Source organism: Elephas maximus, chromosome 19, assembly GCF_024166365.1.
Source record: "Elephas maximus indicus isolate mEleMax1 chromosome 19, mEleMax1 primary haplotype, whole genome shotgun sequence".
Taxonomy (NCBI): Eukaryota; Metazoa; Chordata; class Mammalia; order Proboscidea; family Elephantidae; genus Elephas; species Elephas maximus.
The window spans coordinates 7,683,372-7,705,052 of record NC_064837.1 but is presented as its reverse complement, the minus strand read 5'-3'; the positions used below and the strand labels follow the sequence as shown (position 1 = coordinate 7,705,052).

Genomic DNA, 21,681 nt, shown 5'->3' with positions numbered 1-21,681 from the left:
TCTGGGTTCTCAGTTCTGTTCTATTGGTCTATGTATCTGTTGTTGCACGAGCGCCAGGCTGTTTTGACTACTGTGGTGGTACTGTAATGATCTAAAATAAGGTAGCGTGAGGCCTCCCACTTTTTCTTTCTCAGTAATGCTTTACTTCTCCGGGGTCTCTTTCCCTTCCATATGAAGTTGGTGATTTGTTTCTCCATCTCATTAAAAAATGTCACTGGTTTTTAGATCAGGATTGTACTGTATCTATATAGATCACTTTGGGTAGAATAGACCTTTTTACAATGTTGAGTTTTCCTATCCACGAGCAAGGTATGTTTTTCCACTTATGTAAGTCTCTTTTGGTTTCTTGCAGTAGTATCTTGTAGTTTCCTTTGTACAGGTCTTTTACATCTCTAGTTAGATTATTCCAAAATATTTTATCTTCTTAGGGACTATTGTAAATTGTATTGATTTGGTGATTTCCTGTTGGATGATATCTTTGTTGGTGTAGAGGAATCCAGCTAATTTATGTATGTTTATCTTGTATCCTGATAATCTGCTAAACTCTTATATTAGTTTTAATAGTTTTTTTGAGGATTCTTTAGGTTTTTTTGTGTATAAGATCATGTCATCTGCAAACAGAGATATTTTTACTTCTTCTTTGCCAATTTGGATGCCCTTCATTTCTTTATCTAACCTAGTTGCTTTGGCTGGGACCTCCAGCACAATGTTGAATAAGAGTGGTGATAAAGGGCATCCTTGTCTGCTTCTTGTTCTCAGGGGGAATGTTTTCAGGCTCTCTCCGTTTAGGATGATGTTGGCTGTTGGCATTGTATAAATGCTGTTTATTATGTTGAGGAATTTTTCTTTTATTCCTATTTTGTTTTTATCATGCATTGATGTTGAGCTTTATCAAATGCCTTTTCTGCATCAATTGATAAGATCGTGTGCTTCTTGTCTTTTGTTTTACTTATGTGATGGGTTACGTTGATTGTTTTTCTAATGTTGAACCATCCCTGCATACCTGGTATGAATCCTACTTGGTCATGGTGAATTATTTTTTGATATATTGTTGAATTCTGTTGGCTAAAATTTTGTTGAGTTTTGCATCTAAGTTCGTGAGGGATGTTGGTCTGTAATTTTCTTTTTTTGTGGGGTCTTTACCTGGTTTTGGTATCAGGGTTATGCTGGCTTCATAGAATGACTTTGGGAGTATTCCATCCTTTTGTGTGCTCTGAAATACCTTTAGTGGTAGTGGTGTTAACTGTTCCCTGAAAGTTTGATGGAATTCTCCAATGAAGCCATCAGGGCCAGGGCTTTTCTTTTTTGGGAGTTTTTAATTACTTTTTCAAATCTCTTCTTTTTTCATGGGTTTATTTAGTTGTTCCACTTCTGTTTGTGTTAGTTAAGGTAGGTAGTATGTTTCTAGGAATTTGTCCAGTTCCTTTAGGTTTTCAAATTTATTAGAGTACAACTTTTCATAGTACTCTGTTACGAGTCTTTTGATTTTGTTTGGGTCTGTTGTGATATCGGCCATCTCATTTCTTACTCAGCTTATTTGCTCTGTCACCTGTTTTTCTTTTGTCAGTCTGGCCAGTGGTTTCTCGATTTTGTTAATCTTTTCAAAGAGCCAGCTTTTGGTATTGTTAATTCTTTCAATTGTTTTTCTGTTTTTATTTCATTTAATTCTGCTCTAATTTATATTATTTGCTTTCTTCTAGTGCCTGAAGGTTTCTTTTGTTGCTCTCTTTCTATTTAAGTTGTAGGGATAATTCTTTGATTTTGGCCCTTTCTTCTTTTTGTATGTATGCATTTATTGATATAAATTGACCTGTGGGCACTGCTTTCTCTGTGTCCCAAAGGTTCTGAATGGAAGTGTTTTCATTCTCATTGGATTCTATGAATTTGTTTATTCTGTCCTTAATTTGTTCTATAATTCAATTGTTTTGAGCAACGTGTTGTTGAGTTTCCAAGTGTTTGATTCCTCTTCCCTGATTTTTCTGTTATTGACTTCTAGTTTAATGGCTTTATGGTCAGAGAAGATGCTTTGTAATATTTCTATGTTTTTGAATCTCTTAAGGCTTGCTTTTTGGCCTAATGTGTGGTCCATTCTAGAGAATGTTCCAAGTGTGTTGGAAAAGAAAGCATTCTTGGAGGCTGTTGGGTGGAGTTTTCTGTATATGTCTATGAGTTCAAGTTGGTTGATTGTGGCATTTAGCTCTTCTGTGTCTTTATTAAGCTCCTTTCTAGATGTTCTGTCCTTCACTGAAAGTGGTGTGTTGAAGATTCCTACTATTATTGTGGAGCTATCTGTCTCACTTTTCAATGCTATTTGAGTTTGTTTTATGTATCTTGAAGCTCTCTCATTGGGTGCATCATTATTTAATATGGTTAGATCCTCCTGGTGTATTGTCCCTTTAATCATCATATAGTGTCCTTCCTTATCCTTTGTGATAGATTTAAGTTTGAAGTCTGTTTTGTTGGAAATCAGTATAGCCACTCTTGCTCTTTTTTGGTTGTTTTTTGCTTGATATATATTTTTCTATTCTTTGAATTTTAGTTTGTGTCTCTAAGTCTAAGGCATGTCTCTTGTGGTCAGCATATAGACGGATCGTGTTTTTTTAATCTATTCTGCCACTCTCTATCTCTTTATTGGTGCTTTTAGTCCATTTACATTCAGCGTGGTTATAGATAGGTATGAGTTTAGTGCTGCCATTTTGATGCTTTTTTTGTGTGTTTTTGACAGTTTAATTTTTCCACTTATTTTTTTGTGCCAAGTCGTTTTTCTTTGTAAATTTTGTGTTCCCCATTTTCATTGTGGCTGATTTTGTTTTTGCTGAGTCTTTGTGTTTTTCTTATTTTGATGTCTAGGATTGTTAGTCTTCTTTGTGGTTACCTTTATATTCACCCCTATTTTTCTAAGTTTAAACCTAACTTATATCTCCCTATATGTCCTTGACTTCCTCCCCATATGGAAGATCTAGGCCTACTTTATGTAGTCCCTCTTTATTGATTTAATGTTGTCATCTTTTACCTAATGACATCACTGATTCCCTGTTTTGAGCATTTTTTTTTTTAATCTTTTATTTTTGTAATTTCCCTATCTGGGTTGATATCTGGTTGCTGTGTCCTGTGGTCTAGTGTTGGGTTGGTATGTAATATAATTGATTTTCTAGCCAGAGAATTCCCTTTCATAGTTCTTGTAGTTTTCGTTTGGTTTTTGCAAATTCCCTAAGCTTCCATTTATCTGTAAATGTCTTAATTTCTCCTTCATATTTGAGAGACAGTTTTGCTTAATTTGTGATTCTTGGCTGGCAGATTTTCCTTCTTCAGTGCGTTATATATGTCATCACATTGCCTTCTTGCCTGCAAGGTTTCTGCCCAGTAGTCCGAGCTTATTCTTGTTGATTTTCTTTGTAGGTGACTTCTCTTTTATCCCTGGCTGCTTTTAGAATTTTCTCTTTATCTTTGGTTTTGGCAAGTTTGATGATAATATGCCTTGGTGATTTTCTTTTTGGATCAATCTTGTATGGGGTTCGATGAGCATCTTGGGTAGATATCCTTTCATCTTTCACGATGCCAGGGAAGTTTTCTGCCAACAGATCTTCAACTATTCTCTCTGTATTTTCTGTTATCCCTCCGTGTTCTGGAAATCCAATCACACGTGAGTTATTCTTCTTGATAGAGTCCCACATGGTTCTTAGGGTTTCTTCATGTTTTTGAATTCTTTTATCTGATTTTTCTTCAAATATATTGGTGCCAAGTGCTTTATCCTCCACCTCCCCAATTCTGCCTTCCACTTGCCCAATTCTGCTCCTCTGACTTCCTATTGAGTTGTCTAATTCTGTAATTTTACTGTTAATCTTTTGGATTTCTGAATGTTGTCTCTCTATGGATTCTTGCAGCTTATTAACTTTTCCACTATGTTCTTGAATAATCTTTTTGATTTCTTCAACTGCTTTATCAGTGTGCTCCTTGGCTTTTTCTGTAGATTGCCTTATTTCATTTCTGAGGTCATCCCTGATGTCTTGAAGCATTCTGTATATTAGTTTTTTATATTCTGCATCTGGCAATTCTAGGATTATATCTTCATTTGGGAAAGGTTTTGATTCTTTAATTTGAGGATTTGTAGAAGCAATTATGGTCGTCTTCTTTACACGATTTGATATTGACTGCTGTCTCCGAGCCATCTGTAAGATATTGTAATGATTTATTTTATATTTGCTCACTGAGTCTTATCTTCTTCTTTTGTTTTGTTTCAGTATACCCAGGTGGGCTAATAGATTGCACTGTCTTGATTGTTGTAGCCTTTGAATCACTTATGTTCTGTTACCAGCTGGTTTGAGCTGTTACCAGATATATGAGTCTATGAGTCCTTTCAGTATTCTAGAATAGAATCAGCTTAGGTGTCCTCATAGTAGATCACCAAGTGTGTGGTGTAGGCTCTCACCTATTAATTTAGAGGCGTAGTGGTTATGGTTGTATGCACCACATGCTAGTAGCAGAAGGGGGTCACACTCCGAGGAGGGCAGGATGGTGACAACCTTCCCCCATGTGCCAATGAGGTAGGAGTGTCTCTATTCTCTCCAGCTCTCTGGTGGGTGGGCTCTGCAGCTGTACCTTAGGCATCCAATGCTTGTATCTCTAAAGATTGGTAGGCGTGACTAGCCTCAGACCCCTTTAGCAGGTGGCTAGGTGGTGTGGGTGGAGCTTCAGCCCTCAGTTCCCTGCTGTGGATTAGTGAGGGCTCTGTTTAATAGGTAGAGAGGTATCAGGCCTCCAAAACTTGCCTTTCCACTGCCCAGCTAAAACAATTGCAGTCAGATCTCTATCAGAATTGCCTTTGCATTATAATAACCATCTGGTTCCCTGTAGGGATGAAAGCCAAAGACTGTGGATCTCTTAGGCTTGGCTGGTGCTCGTTCTGTATTATTATTCCAGTTTAGGGAAGTCAGGGAAGAGTTTTTCCCCCTGATTGTTAATTGCTGCTTCTCTCAGGCCAGGTGACTGGGTTAGAAAAAGAAGAAGAAGGAAAAAAAAAAAAAACCCTCAGCACTTCACTCCCTGGCCCAGGAAATTCCAATGATAGGAGAGAGTAGCATGGCAATATAGACAAAGTTACTTATCTTGTTTGGTGAGGACTGTTTCATCTGAGATTCCAGAGGGGCGTGTAGCCTGTGTGCACTGGCTGGGTTGAGATTGTCCCCGAAGGTTAGGGCTGCGTCCCCTGCTTTTGCCGTCTCAGGAAGCAGTGATCAGCTCCTCCGCACTTAGTCCAAAGCCCAGCTCCAAGGTTTTCTGGCTAGGACGCTGCACTCCAGGCTCCAAAACCATTTGCCGCTTCTCTGTGGTTTCTCGTTCTCCTGTCCGCATCGGTGTGCAGCCTACTTGCGCTGGCTGGGCCCCCTCCGAAGTTACTCCAGGGGGTTAGAGCTGCATCCTGTGCTTGCCCCATCTCAGTAAGCCGCGATCAGCCCTATCACTCTGGCACCAGGGAACCGCGAGGGCTCGGGGCTGTGGTGCAGGACACTGGCTCTGGAAGTGGTCACTGCTTCAGCACACAGCTTTTCACTCCCCTGTCACTCAGGTCAAGTCCTTAGCTCTGTGTTTGATGGTCAGGGTTCGTAGATTGTCATGTATGTAATCGATTCATTTGTTCTTTCGAGTCTTTGTTGCAAGAGGGATCTGCAGAAGCTTCTACCTAGTCAGCCGTCTTGGTCCCGCCTCTGTGTGGTGTGTTTTGAATGGAGTTATGAGAATCCTCTGTAACAGCAAAGATCAACTGACAGCTCTTCCCTTCGTTGATAGAGCAGGGATCCGAAGTATATTGAAATAAAATTCTAGAAATATCTGATTTTTAAAATCCTTACTTTCTTTAAATATTAAAGTTCGAGAGTGTTTCCCCTCATTGCATTTTCAAATCTTCATGTCTTACTGGCTGGCATTTTATGGCATTTGCTTTCTTCTGTCCACACTTGTTATATTTAATTAGGTTTTCTAATATTTGAAAAGCATTTACCTAATAGCTAATGAAAAGCGAGCTGCTTTAGGAACTTTTGAAGTACACGGTCGTTTCAGTTCTTGAAGTTTCACACTTTAGTCATGTACTCAGTGAATAGTACCTAAAAAGTTCCTGTTACATTCTGTGTAACTCGTTGGTTTCTAAGAAAGGTGTACCTGTTTCCATCACTTCTTTTTAGGTTTTTGATGTGAGAGCTCTCCCTGGAGTTGAAATTAGAGGATTTCCTCAGGCCGTACAGATCAGGTGAGGCCTGGTATACCAAAAAACCAAACCAATCCTGCTGCCGTCGAGTCGATTCCGACTCATAGCGACCCTATAGGGCAGAGTAGAACTGCCCTGTAGAGTTTCCAAGGAGCGCCTGGCGGATTCGAACTGCTGACCTTTTGGTTAGTAGCTGTAGCACTTCACCACTATGCCACACAGGGTTTCCGAGACCTGGTATATGGAATGATAAATACAAGAAACTTTTTTTTTTTTTAATTTTCAGGTTAGATTCAAGAAGAATTTTGTGGGTTTTATTTATGTCTTTTCTCCTTCTAACTAGACCTTTCTAGTTGACCTCTCTCTAAAAAATTTAAGGCCAAGTCTAGGAAAAGGGAATTTTTTTTTTCTTTCCATTTTATCCTTTTAAAAAAAGTTCTCATTTATATCCTTGTGCTGCTGTCATGCGATAGGGTGCCTGATACTCAGGAGCACACACTGTATCTGAAGCTCTGTGTATGACATCTTGCTGTGAGATTTGCTCGACTTGGAAAACCTGTGATCTCTACTACCCAGTAGAATGTTTTGCTCTAACATCAGGAGGTTAATAAGCATATTGTAGAAAGACATGGTTTTGTCTGTGGTTTTGCCTTCAGAGGATAGGAACATACCCTATCCCTTTCCAGCTCTGAAACCCTACACTCTGCTAATTTTAGTTAGTAATTTAGCTCACTTTGCTGTAATTAACCTCTACCACTTCTTGGAGGTAGTGTGCTCCCAAGATATCAGTCTATGCTTGAAAAGCGGTGTTCCTGACTGTAAGAAATGCGACCCCTCCCTTTTTGAGCCTGTTCACATTTGTACACCTTGGTGATCATGGTCTTGCTAATCAAGAGATGTAGCCCCTTTAATCTTTATTTAGCATTCTTTTAGTTTGACCTCATAAAGCAGCCCTCTACAGTTCCTTCGTTGTTGCCTGCCTGCATTTTAACAAGGTTGGAGCAGGGGTAAGATAAAAGTAAACTGTACTTTTTAATAAATTCGCTTTAGCACTCCTGCCCACAAAAGTGTTGGCCTGTAAAAGAGGCTTCATTTCCTTCATTTTACATAGGAAACTGCACTGTTATGTACTTTCTTCAAGTGAAGATTGGTGGCCAAAGTGTTGCGATAACTCTCTGTATCTCCTACTCCTAAAGTTTCTGGTCAAAGAATTATGCTCTTTCCTTTCTCAGAGATTCTCAACCTCATCGCCGTTGACATTTTGGGTCAGATAATTCTGTGTTGTGGTAGAATGTCTTGTGTGCATTGTAGGAGGTCTAGCAGCATCCCTGACCTCTGTACCTACCAGATGCCAGGAGCAACCCCCCAGTTGTGACAACCAAAGTATCTCCAGATGTTGCCCCTAGTTGATAACCACAGATGGAGGTTATGTCCAGCTGTCTCAGGTATCATTCCTTATTCTTTCCTTTCCCTACTGTTACAGATTGAATTGTGTCCCCCAGAAATGTGTTAACTTGGCTAGGCCGTGATTCCCAATATTGTGTGATTGTCTACCATTTTGTCATCTGATATAATTTTCCGGTGTGTTGTAAATCCTACCTCTATGATGTTAATGAGGCAGAATTAGAGGCAGTTATGTTAAGAAGGCAGGACTCAATCTACAAGATTAGGTTGTATCCTGACTTCAGTCTTTTTTGAGATATAAAAGAGGGAAGGCAGCAGAGAGATAGGGGACCTCATCCCACTAAGAAAGCAGTGCCGGTTGCAGAGCACGTCCCTTGGACCTGCACAGAGAAGCTCCTAGACCAGGGGAAGATTGATGGCAAGGACGTTCCTCCAGAGTCGACAGAGGGAGAAAGCCTTCCCCTGGACCTGGCACCCTGAATTTGGACTTTAGCCTACTAGCCTATGAGGCGGTAAACTTCTGTTTGTTAAAACCATCCACTTGTGGTTTTTCTCTAATAGCAGCACTAGACAACTAAAACACCTAACTCCAGACACTTACTCCTTCTCACCCACACAGAGTGCATTCTTAGGTTGATTAAGCTTTTCCTTTCTACACTCTATGCATTGAATCGCCTTCACACCTTTATAAAAAATCTATTGACCATATGTATGTGGGTCTATTTCTTAACTCTAAGAATGGTGTCCATTCTTAACACCAATCAATATCCACACTGTCTTGATTACTGTAGCTTATAGAAAGTTTTAAAATCAGATATTGTAAATCTTCCAACTCTGTTCTTTTTCAAAATTGCTTTGACTATTGTAGTGACTAACTCTAAGAGGACTTTTGCTTTCTTTTCCTACTTTACCACAAAAGAATGAGGGAATACTCTCAAAGACTCTGCCTCCAAGAACAAAGTTGCATAGATGAGTTAGAGTTACTAAAGCCTTGGTACATTAATAAGACAAAGGAATAGAAAGGTTGTCCTACCTCTGCAGTGGTGGAGAGCACAGACGTTTTCATTACAAATACATTTTCTCTTGACTGTGTACAAAGAAGGCATTGTTGGGTAGAAGTTTATTGAACTGTGGCCAATTTTAAATGTTTGGTAAATGGAGAGCTTTATGCAGGTAGCGAGTTAAGAGCTTGAAACCGTTTGCTGTGGTCGTTCTATTCTTTTTCCCTGACTATAGAATGTTCTACGTTCTTTCACTTGAAAGTTTTTGCTTTTATTGTGTCTTCTTCAGGCTGTCAGGACTGTGGAGCCACTGGCAGACAATGACGATCAATTGGTAAATCCTGATGTAACAGTGACCTATTTCATTAAATTACGCGGCAGTTGATACAGCGTCTTTCCTCCATTCTAGGAATTTTCTAAGTTAAATTCCAGCTGATGGTTTCCTTTTACCTTCTAATGTTAAAACAGACTTTTGACAGGAAGGCCTGATGCACGTGGGTTTCTTAGTCACTCCAGGGTAGAAGAAACATTCCATTCCTTCATGACTTACTGAAACACACTGGGCTAGTTTGTTAAGTAGTAAAAGTAGTCCCTGAGTTATGTTGAACCACACTTAAGCCGTCTGGGACAGCTCATGGATCATGAAGAAGGGGAAATGACAAATCAGGACATAATGGATTTTGAAGAGGAAAGAAATGTTCAAGAAAGAAATAATGAAGAAAGAGGAAGGAGAGAAATTGTCAAAAATGTTTATAGTGAAAGGATTAGCTGGAGTTTTTTCTAAACTAAATCAGGAGTTTCAGTTGCTTGAAAACATGGACCCAAATGCCGATGGCTTTGCTAAAGGCAGTAGGAAGATTCGGGAAGCAGTGAGATGTTACCGTGAAATTTGTGAAGAACAAAAAGAAATGGAACCTACAGACAGCTCTCACTAATTTTCTGACTAGAAATGCTATCCCCATTCCCGGGGATAATCTGTATGATCCAGAACCTTCCACAAGTGGAGTTATTGTCACAACTGACAAAACGTCAGTGCCATCCAACTCTCCTTCATTGTTGGAGTAAGTTTTATGATTTTGTATATATTTTTATGTGTGTATTAAAATGTATCTGTAAGTTTATATTTAATGTTTCTGATCTTCAAAGACAAATAAGAATTGGATTTATAAAGCTACTGATAATAAAAGGCAATAATAATGAAAACTTAAAAAAAAAAAGATAGCCTGCTTATGTCAGAATCGACGTATGATGGAGTCATGGGTACGGAACCGCATTGTAAGTTGGGGACTACCTGTACATACTGTCATGCCTACAGGAATGGCTGCTTGTACGGTCATATAGTCAAGAAAACTAGCTAATCCGTGAGTGGTTTTTTTCAGTCATACCAGAGCAAGTTGATTTTGTAAATGCATCTTCACCCAGTGAGTAAAAACTATATTGTCTTTTAGAAAATAAAAAAGGAGAGAATATATCCCAACTCATTTTATAAGACCAGCATTATCCTGATAGCAAAATGAGAAGTACCAAAAAAAAAAAAAAAAGAACATTATAAACCAGTATCTCTCATGAACAAAGATGCAGATATCCTTAAGAAAATATTAGCAAGTTGAATCCAAAAAAAAAAATCATCCCAAACCCACTAGTTGAATCCAACAGTACATAAAAAGGATGATAACTCCTGACCAAATGAGATCTGCCCTAGGAATGCAAGATTGGTTTAACATTAGAAAATCAATCTTTGTGACTTATCATATATAGGCAGTTCCCAGGTTACGAATGAACTCCATTCCAGAGTCCGTCTTTAAGTCAGATTTGTACATAAGTTGGAATAGTTAGGTATGGTTTGTATCTAACATCAGTCAGTCAAACGTCTTTATTAGTATACAGTATGTAGCCTGCCTTTCTATACAGAAAAAAACATCAAAGAAACACTTACAGATGCACTAAAACATCTTTAACATAATAATGTAATAGTAATAATAGTAATGTTTTGATGCAGATTGCAAAGTAGCACCTGTTTGTTACCATGAACCATTGTATGTACTCGAATTTTTAATGTAATAAGCTTTACGGAGGTTGGTTCATTAGTAACTCGGAGACTGCCTGTATCCAAAATAAAGGACAAAAAAAAATGATCATCTCAGTAGGTGTAGAAAAGGCACTTGACTAATTTCAATATCCATTCACCATAAAAACTCTGAGCAAACGAAGAATGGAAAACCTAGCACTTCCTTCCAAATATCGGAAACAAGGCAAGGTAGCTGTCGCTACCTTCATTCAACATTGTACCAGAGGTCTTTGCCAGTATGATATGGCAAAAAGAAGAAAAGGCATACACATTGGAAAGGAAGAAATAAAATTCTGTAGACAGAAAACATGATTGTCTATGTAGAAAATTCCAAAGAATCTACAAAAACGCTACTAGAAATAATAAATGAGTAAATAAGGTCACATAACAGAAGGTCAGTATTTGAAAATCACTTGTATTTCTATAATTGGAAATGAAACTAAGAAAGCAGTATTCATTTCTAATAGCATCAAAAATATGAAATACTTAGGGGTGAATTTAACAAAAAATATGTAAGGCTTGGACACTGAAAACTATAAAACGTTTCTAAAAGAATTATAAAAGCCCTTTTATAAGTGGAGAGATATAATGTGTTCATGACCCGGAAGACTCAAGGTTCAGCTTTTCTCAAAGTGATCTGTGGAGTCAGTGCTTTTTTTGTAGAAATTGATAAGCTGATTCTAAAAGTTATATGGAAATAAGAGCCAAAACAGTTTTGAAAAAGAACAGAAGACTTACACTACCTAATTTTAAGACATTCTATAAAGATCCAGTAAACAAAGCAGTATGTGTTGGTATAAGGATGGACATGCAGATCAAAGGAGCAGAGTGGAGTTTGGAAATAGACCCACACATACATGGTCAGTTGATTTTTGATAAAAGTGTTATGGTGATTTAATTTGTCTTTTCAACAAATGGTGCAAGAACAATTGGGTGTCCATGTAGAAAAAATGATTCTTGACCCTTACCTCATAAAAAATACCATATTAAAAACATTTATTTGAAATGGATAGACCTGTAACACAAGGAGAAGATGGTAGTGCCTTTGCATTAGGCAAAGACTTTTTGGAAAGGACACCAGAGTGCGAACCATAAAAATAAGAATTGATAAATTGAACTTCATCAAATTTAGTTACTTCCATTGTTCAAAAGATTCTGTTAAGAAAATGAAGAGAAGCCGCAGACTGGGTATTTGCAAAACACATCTAATGAAACACTTGTATACAAATATATAAGGAGCTCTTACAGATCATTATATAAGATGAATCAATAACCTAAAGAGTATATAGGCAAAAGATTTGACCCGATGTTTTACCAAAAAAGATACACAAATTGCTGTAAGTACATGAAAAGACATTAGGGAAATGCAGGTTGAAATGACAGTGAAATACCACCACACCCCTTTCAGAATGGTTAAAATCACAGAACCCGATAATACCATATATTTGAAAGGATGTTGAGCAACTGGGACTCATATATATTTTGCAGGCAGTGTAAAGTGATACAATCACTTCAGAAAATTGTTTGGCAGCGTTATAAATCACGCACCTCCCATACAACTCAGAAATTCATTTCCGAAGTATTTATCCAGGAGAAATGGAAACGTATGTTTGTATTTAAATGTTGATGGCTTTATTCATAATAGCTCACACCTGGAAAGAACTGAAATAGCCATTAATAGGTGAATGTATAAAAAATTGTGGTACAGTCGTGCAGTCGTTTACTACTCAGCAATAAAAAGGTGCAAACTACTGTTACATGCAACCGCATGGATAAACTTAAAAGGCATTATACTAAGGGAAAGAAAAAAGACACAAAAGACCGTACACTCTGTGTTTCCGTTTAAGTTATGTTCCAGAAACAGAACACTAATGACAGGTAAGCAGATCATTGGCTGCCAAAGACTGAGGATAGATGTATTACGGTGGAGCACAGGAGAGCTTTTGGAAGTGGTGTTTTATATTTTGATTGTGGCGGTGGTTACGCAACCATGTACGTTTATTAAAATTCATCGATTTTCTTGCGTAAAATCGATAAATTTTATTGCACATAAATTCTACCTCAGTAGGTAGAAAGAAAAAGCTATGCTATAGTTCCATTCAGCCATATCTGGTTCAGTAAACAAGGCTTGGTAGCTAAGTGAGACAGCACTGCGCTGTCATGTTTGTCACCACACCTGGATCCATACTCGAAAGGAGATTTGGTCTGATTTGTGTTTCAAGGGTCTTGTTTTTCTCACGATGATTTATGCTGTAGACGCTATAGTGTTGTGCCAGCAGATATATATCCTTTTTTAAGAAGGCAAGATGCTTTCACTCTGATCACATGCAAGGGTACAAGAGATGGTATACAAGTGGCTTTTTCACAATTTTATATCTTGGTGAGGTGTTCATGGGCATTTTGGGGGGGGACCATTCTGTGGCCACCTAAATTTGACCATCACTGTGCACACCGTTTTAGGTTTTATAGATGTTGTTGTTAGTGGCCCTCAGCTTGACTTCAGCTCATGGCAACCTGACATATAACAGGACAAAGTGTTGCCCAGTCCTGCACCGTCTTCCTGATCGTTAGTGTGTTTGAGTCCATTGTTGTGCCTATTGTATTGTATCAGCCCATCTCACTGATGTCCGTTTCATATGTACTTTGTGTGTGAGAGAGAGTTTGTTTTGGTCTTTGCTGATGATGTATCCAAAGTAAGTGAGTCAAAGTCTTGCCATCCTTGCTTCTAAGCAGCATTCTGGTTGTATTTCTTCTAAGACTGATTTGTTTGTTCTTTTTGGCATTCCACTGTATGTTCAGTATTCTTTGCCGACACCATAATTTGAATGCATCAGTTCTTCTGTCTTCATTTTTCATTGTTCAACTTTCACATGCACGTGAGGCTATTGAAGAGACAATGGCTTGGATCAGGCATACTTTAGTCATCAAAGTAACATCTTTGCTTTTTAAAACTTTAGAGAGCTCTTTTGAAGCAAATTTGCCTAATGGACTGTGTTGCCTGATTTCTTAAACAGTGTATATTAGCATACTAATTATAAGTATTGAGAAGAACCACAGTAAAGAAACTTCTTTCTTAAATTCAGTATTTTCCAGACATGTGCTAATGAAACCTCTTGTTTTGGGCTTGCCTCTTAGTAACATGAAGAATTTGTATTCTATGGAAATCAGTATTATAAAAACAGGATTATAAGTGATGTGACTATACTGGGGTTTCATTTGGAAAAAATTAATTTTCTTAGGTACAGTTGGGCCACTCTCATAATTATTTTTACAGCTCTGCCCATCAGTTTGGTCCCAGTTCTTTATCTCTTCAATAACTGAAGTAGATACTGAGACAGTTGAAGAAGTGAATCAAAAACCGGAAAAAAAAAACCCCAAAACAAAAACCAGATCTGTTGCTGTTAAGTTGATTCTCAGTCATGGCTACCCCATGTGTTGCAGAGTAGAACTGTTCCATAGGGTTTTCTTGGCTGTAATCTTTTCAGAAGCAGATCACCAGGCCTTTCTTTCATGGCATCGCCGGGTAGGCTCACACTGCCAACATTTAGGGTAGTAGTTGAGCACAAAGCATTTGTGCAACCTAAGGACCTTACCCACTGCCGTCAAGTTGATTTCAACTCATAGCAACCCTATAGGAGAGAGTAGAACTGCCCCATACGGTTTCCAAGGTGCGCCTCGTGGATTTGAACTGCTGACCATCTGGTTAGCAGCCATAGCACTCAACCACTACGCCGCCAAGGTTTCTGTGAGGCCCTTAGATGTATTAAAAAAAAAAAAAAAAACGCGAAACCCATTGTGGTCGAGTCGATTCTGAGTCTTAGTAACCCTATAAAAGAGTGTAGAACTGCCCCATAGGGTTTCCAAGTCTATAAGTCTTTAAGGAAGCAGATTTCTACATCCTTCTCCCTCAGGGCGACTGATGGGCTCAAACTACTGCTCTTTTAGTTATCAGCTGAACGCTTAATCACTGCACCCCAAGGGTGCCTTCAAAATTTTCCCTGAAAATTTTGACTTCCCAAAAAATCAGATCAATTAAACAACTACCCATTGGAAACATTATCTGCTGTTATCTTTGGAAATGTGGATTTGAAGTTGAGTGACCAAAACTATTTCTCTGTTTAACAGTTGAATTGCTTATTTTAAATGTGATAAAACAACTGCCTGCAATAATTTAGGTATAAGTTTATAAGTTTTCTTCCAAGAGGAGGGTTTTCTTTAATTTTGAATCCTGAAAATTCCTAACATTTATTTGCCTTGCAAAGCATATGGGAGCATTCAGGGAATGATTGAAGGTCCGATCCCACCCCCCACCACCACCACCAATGCATATGGGAGCATTCAGGGAATGATTGAAGGTCTGATCCCCCCCCTCCCCACCAAGGCATATGGGAACATTCAGGGAATGATTGAAGGTCTGATCCCCCCCCTCCCCACCAAGGCATATGGGAGCATTCAGGGAATGATTGAAGGTCTGATCCCCCCCCTCCCCACCAATGCATATGGGAGCATTCAGGGAATGATTGAAGGTCTGATCCCCCCCCTACCCCCACCAATGCATATGGGAGCATTCAGGGAATGATTGAAGGTCTGATTTCTACCCCCCCCGCCCACCAATGCATATGGGAACATTCAGGGAACGATTGAAGGTCTGATCCCCCCCACCCCCACCAAGGCATATGGGAGCATTCAGGGAATGATTGAAGGCCTGATTACCCCCCCTCCACCAATGCATATGGGAGCGTTCAGGGAATGATTGAAGGTCTGATCTACCCCACTGCCCCACACCAGTGCATATGGAAGCGTTCAGGGAATGGTTGAAGGTCTGATCTCCACTCCCGCCAATGCATATGGGAGCGCCAATGCATATGGGAGCGCCAATGCATATGGGAGCGCCAATGCATATGGGAGCATTCAGGGAATGACTGAAGGTCTGATCCTCCCCAACCCCGCCAATGCATATGGGAGCATTCAGGGAATGATTGAAGGTCTGATCCCCCCCCACCCCCACCAAGGCATATGGGAGCATTCAGGGAATGATTGAGGCCTGATCCCCCCCCCCCCAATGCATATGGGAGCGTTCAGGGAATGGTTGAAGGTCTGATCTCCACCCCCGCCAATGCATATGGGAGCACCAATGCATGTGGGAGCGTTCAGGGAATGATTGAAGGTCTGATCCCCTCCTCATGCATATGGATGCACATTCCTGGAATGAAACTCACAGGCCACCTTTCTGTTGGTTTCCACAGCTTTGAGACAGGCTCCTATAGTTTATCTCCAGAGACTTGACGTTTTCACTCAGTGGAAACTTTAAAATTCCATTGTATTTTTCCTATTTTTGAAAATGTTCAATAACTTTGTTTAAAAGACTATTGTTTGGTAAATTTGTTTCTTACTGAAAGAATATGTCCCTATTAAAAATAAAATTAGGATAGTAAAATGAAGAAAATAATTACCCATGAATCATTCATAAAGGGAAAAAATACTGTTTTTATGTGGGTATATATTTTATTTTATATAAATGAAATCATATTGCATGTAGTACTTTCTCATTTGCTTTCTAGGCAATTTTGCAGATTGATATGTATTCATATATAATGAATTTAACCATTAAAAATTACTTAACCTTCTATTATTGCATGTTTAAGGCTTTTCTAGTGTTTTGTTATACTAAATACTGTTGTAAACATTTTTTAGCTGTATCGTTGCCCAACTCTATTTCTTTAATTTTTTCTTTATAAAAGGTTCATGGTTTTAGGCTTTTTGGTACTTTTGGGAAAAGTTATAACATTAACTTCATCCTGATGGTCTTTGTGAGGCGTTGTTGTTAAATGCTGTTGAGTTGATTTTCGATTTCTAGTGACTGGATGTGACAGAGTAGAGCTGCCCTATAGGGCTCCCTAGGCTATAATCTTTATGGGAGCAGATTGCCAAGTCTCTTCTCCAGCAGAGCCATTGAGTGGGTTTGAACCTCCGATTTTGTTGTCAGCAGCTGACTGGGCTCCTTTATGCAAGAGTATGTTTCCCAAATAATTGCTACCAGATGTCAGTGTTAACAGTTACGTCTTTGTCACATTGATGGGCTGGAACGTCACTACCTCTTGATTTAGTGGGTCTTTTGTAATACGGTTTTAAGTTCTTGATAAAGTTAAATGCTTTTTCCTGTGTTTGGCAGCTGCTTTTATGCATTATCCTTTGCCCATTTTTCTACTAGAATGTTGATCTTTTCTGTTGATAGAAGTATAATGAGGATTTCAACCCATTTCCTGTTGTGTTACATGTTTTCTCTGAGGTTGTCATTTGTCTTTTTTAATTATGGCAAAGTATATAGAACAAAACATTTGCCATTTCAACCGTCTTTATGTGTACAAGTCACTGGCATTAGTTACATTTACCATGTTGTGCGGCCATCAACACTGTTTCCACAATTTTTCATCACCCTTCACGGAAGCTCAGTGGCCCTTCCACCCACCCCGGTAACCACTGATAATCTTCTGTCCTGTGCATTTGCCTCTTCTAGATATTTCATATAAGTGGGATCGTATCATGGAAGTCCTTTTGCTTCTGACCTGTTTCACTCAGCACAATGTTTTCAAGATTCATCCGTGTCAGAGCATATATCATAACTGCAGTTCTCTTCATAACTGAGTAATATTCCATTGTATGTATGTACATGTTTTGTTTATCTGTTCATCTGTTAATGGACATTTGGGTTGTTTCCACCCTTTGGCTATTGAATGGTGCTGCAGTATACGTCAGTGCACAAGTATCTGTTTGTGTCTTTGCCTTTCAGGTGTTTTGTGTCTATACCTAGAACTGTAATTGCTCGTTCATATGATATTTCTGTGTTTAACTTTTTGAGGAGCCACCAAACTGTTTTCTACAACTGCTCTAGTTAAGTCAGAAGAGCCAGTAATTTTTCCTGTGTTTGTCACTGATGCTACTAACCTGACCCTGTGATTATTCTTTACTTTTTTCCATTTTTTAAATTTTCTCCCTTCTCTTTCCGAATCTTTTCTGAGCTTCAGCTTTGTAAATGCTTACGAGAGCCCTTAGAAGAAAAAATTTAGAAGTATTGCTGTGTGTCCCCTTGATGAAGGTAACCAGTGAATTGGATTTGTTGTTGTTGTTTGTTTGTTATTTTTAATATAATGGTGACTTGCTGTAACTCTCATTTCATTTCTAGACATGGATTCCTCTAGGAATTTGCTGACCTTTTGGCTACCTAGTTCAGGTATTGTTTCCATTTGCCTGCTCCTTGGGGGGTAAGTACAGTAATGACTTTGACTTTTCTTTGTGTTCCAGCCTGAAAGAATAGACCCAAGTGCATCACGACAAGGATATGATGTCCGCTCTGATGTCTGGAGTTTGGGGATCACATTGGTATGTTTATATTGACTCAACCCTGTCATAGTAATGCAACAATAAGAAATTTAGAAATGAAAGAAAATTGAATCAGGCTTCCATGCCTCCTATGTGTGGCTTCTTTTTCTCATCTGATCTTTGATTTTTTACCTATCCCCACCGTGGTGATAATGTCATGGGCTGTATTTTCTAATTGTTGGGGGAAAAAAAGAAACAGTATATTTTTTAACCTTAAAAACCAAATCAGAGTTGAGCGTTTTCCTCAAGGTTTCGTGAAGTGCCTAGAGCTCTTTAACACGGCAGCTCTGGGTCTCTTGGCCACAGCTACAGGGAGTCAGCAACTACGCTAAGAGTGGGAACAGGAGAGTTCCTGCGGCCAGTGCAGCAGGGAAGGCACATAGGCTCCTCCCATCTCATGCAGGATACCGTGTGTTCAGTGACACAGCATCAGGTGTGTATATTAAGTGCACGTTTATATGCATGGAAGATAGTTTCTACTGGAATCTCTCATTCACAGAAAAGTCAGATGAATGAGCTGAAAGTAACTCAGTTGTTAAGGGATTAGACATAGGTGATGATTTTAAATGAATGTTCTTACCTTAGAACAACAAAACTGGGAAAGAATAGTAAAAAAGCTACTTCTTTCAAACTAGCAACACAATTAAATAAACTTCTTAGTCACCTATGGACTACACTGAAATTTTGGTTGCGCTTAAAAATCATCTTTATTTACTTACTTCTTGGTTACGAAATTTTATTTTGAAGGTTTAGATTTAGGTTCTTACGCTTGCTCTTCTATCAGGGCTTGATAAGGTTTTCCTGGCTGTGGACAGCTCCTATAGCTGCTTCTACACTGGAATGTGAATTTCCATCCCTAAACTGGGCTCTCCTGTTTGGTAGGCAGTCCAGACCTCTTCCTTCCATTTTTCTCTCACCTTCCCTCTGTGTTATCTAAGACCCCAAACCTCCGAGACACACAGGCCCAAAGCTAGGAATTATTTTTGTAATTTATTAAATAACTTCCATTTCTTCATTGGCATCATATGGCTTAGGACCCTCTCCTGGGAGATCAGAATCACATACCCTTGTTTTTATTTTATTGCCTGTAGCTGTGTGTGGTGAGTCATGGCACTGGGCCTAATGAGATTTTTTTTTTTTTTTTCCTGTATAGAGAGTTGAGGGCTAATAGCTCACCTCTGCATAGGACTTCATCTAGTTTCCCTCGTGACCAAATGTGGGAGATCCCTAATGTGAGTTTTATTTGATGCAAACAGATATCCCATGATTTCTGGTCCCTATAGGGTCGCTATGAGTCGTAGTCGACTCGACGGCAGTGGGTGGGTTCTGGCTCAGATGGTGCCTGACCCACAATAGCAAATAGGAAGTTAGAATGTACAACTCTAGGAGTCTGCTGTTCGGTAGTCATTTAGAGCCAGATGCCCTCGGCCATCTCCAGCAGCTGTTTTCATGTACTGCTTCTGTAACGAACGCTTATAGCTATCGCTCACTGCTCTCTGCCAATCTGATAAGTACAGAAATAGGTGTAACTTTAACAAAAGCACTAAGTTACCATCTCTTCGCGGAGTTAGAGTTCCATACCAGATGACTGTGCTCTCCAATATTTAATACTGAAGTCAGGACTTTAAAATTTCTGCTGTAGCCAGGAGGCATAGAAATATGTAGCTTTGCAAAAAGAAGTTAGACACCGAGATGTAATAAAAAAAAAAAAAATCCCTTAATGACATTTTTTGGGGTCATTTAAGACATTTCATAGTTAAAATCATAATGTTCAAAATAAGTCTCAAAATGCAGATATATTCTGAGATTAAAAGACTGTAGTACCAGGAATTGCATGTTGGTACTATCCTTTCTTTTTCTTTCTTCTACTTGTCTCTAAAATTCATGATTTTGTATGTATGTGTGTGTCATTTCGTCCAAATTAGTTTTTTATACTAATTTCTTTGAAAGCCCCATTTATGTTATGAATTACCTCAAATACCCTGTTTGGTACTCAAATTCTAAATTCTTTTCCCTTCCTTAAATTTACTTTATACATCTATATTCATTCCTCATATGCTTTCAAACTGACATTATTCATCATACTAGTTTAGTAGGTTATTAGTAGGCATATGCAGAAGTAGTTCATGGTCAAGAAACTTAGAAAAATGACAAATTAATGGAAAACCAATTTCATTACTGCAGACTTCTTAGAGACTTTACTGTGCTTGCTTGTATTTTTAATTTCCAGGAGGGTGGTGACGTATCCTGTGTTTCCCACTTGACCACACGACTCTTTTCTCTAAATACCTATTAAGGATTCTCATGAACTAGCTTAGAACTGAATACTGCAGGCAGGCTTCTTCTAATTCACAAATGATCGGTACCACAAATGACTGCCTATAAGTTACCTGTTTGAAACTTAAAATTCAATTGCTTACCAAAAAAAAAAAAAAAAAATCATTGGTTCTCAGGAAGGCCCATAAACCATCATGTAATGAATGATAGCATCACCAATAATATAGAATCAGCTTATCAGTTTTTCTTTCTTCCATCTTAAACTCCACCCTCAATCCACGTCATTTCTGTGAGGGCACAGGTCCCTCATTGCAGCCCGGAGTCCTTCAATCAGAGATTCCTGACGTGCCAGTGGCAGAAAATAGGACTGATGTAAGACAGCGAGAGGAGGGCATGTGATTCTTGGGCATCTTTTAGTTCGAATGATGGGTCCCAAAGACTGCAGCAAGACCTATGGCTCCAGCTGAGGCAGCTCTTTGCCTGTAAGGGATATTTATGATTCAAGACTGTCTTAGCAATGACCAAACCAGTTATGTGTAAAGAGCAAAAACAAATTTTGTTCTGTGAAAGGTTTTAACATAGTAATTTTTTTAAAATAATTTTTATTGTGCTTTAAGTGAAAGTTTACAAATCAAGTCAGTCTCTCACACAAAAACTTATATACACCTTGCTACATACTCCCAATTACTCTCCCCCTAATAAGACAGCCTGCTCTCTCTCTCCAGTCTCTCTTTTCGTGTCCTTTTCGCCAGCTTCTAACCCCCTCCGCCCTCTCATCTCCCCTCCAGGCAGGAGATGCCAACATAGTCTCAAGTGTCCATCTGATCCAAGAAGCTCACTCCTCACCAGCATCCCTCTCCAACCCATTGTCCAGTCCAATCCATGTCTGAAGAGTTGCCTTTGGGAATGGTTCCTGTCCTGGGCCAACAGAAGGTCTGGGGGCCATGACCACCAGGGTCCTTCCAGTCTCAGTCAGACCATTAATTAAGTCTAGTCTTATGAGAATTTGGGGTCTGCATCCCACTGCTCCCCTGCTCCCTCAGGGGTTCTCTGTTGTGTTCCCTGTCAGGTTAACATAGTAATTTTTTTAGCAAGTTCTTTGAGTACATCCAGCTAAAGCTTATTATTTAAAAACAAGGTTTTTGGTACTTAAAATTGCTTCATAATTTATTCTTCATAGGCATAATTTTATAGAAACTATGAAGTATGTGAAATTAGTTTCTGAGCTCCTAAGTTCCTGCCCTTATGATTTGTAGGCTGTTTTTCCATCTCTTATTAAAACCTGTTTTCAAGAATGAATCTAGTGAAGTTATTTCTAATGCTGACTAAAAAGTAAGTTTTCCTTAATG

General features: G+C 38.9%; 1 protein-coding gene across 4 annotated transcripts in view; it reads left to right on the top strand.

Annotated features, from left to right (window-relative positions):
- Positions 1 to 21,681, top strand: part of MAP2K4 (mitogen-activated protein kinase kinase 4) — a 182,125-nt gene that overhangs the window by 140,040 nt on the left and 20,404 nt on the right. For all 4 annotated transcript variants that reach the window (XM_049859568.1, XM_049859569.1, XM_049859565.1 and 1 more), the window contains one exon: positions 17,978 to 18,055. In XM_049859568.1, the coding sequence (XP_049715525.1) occupies positions 17,978 to 18,055 (78 nt within the window). The remainder of the gene's footprint in view (positions 1 to 17,977; positions 18,056 to 21,681) is intronic.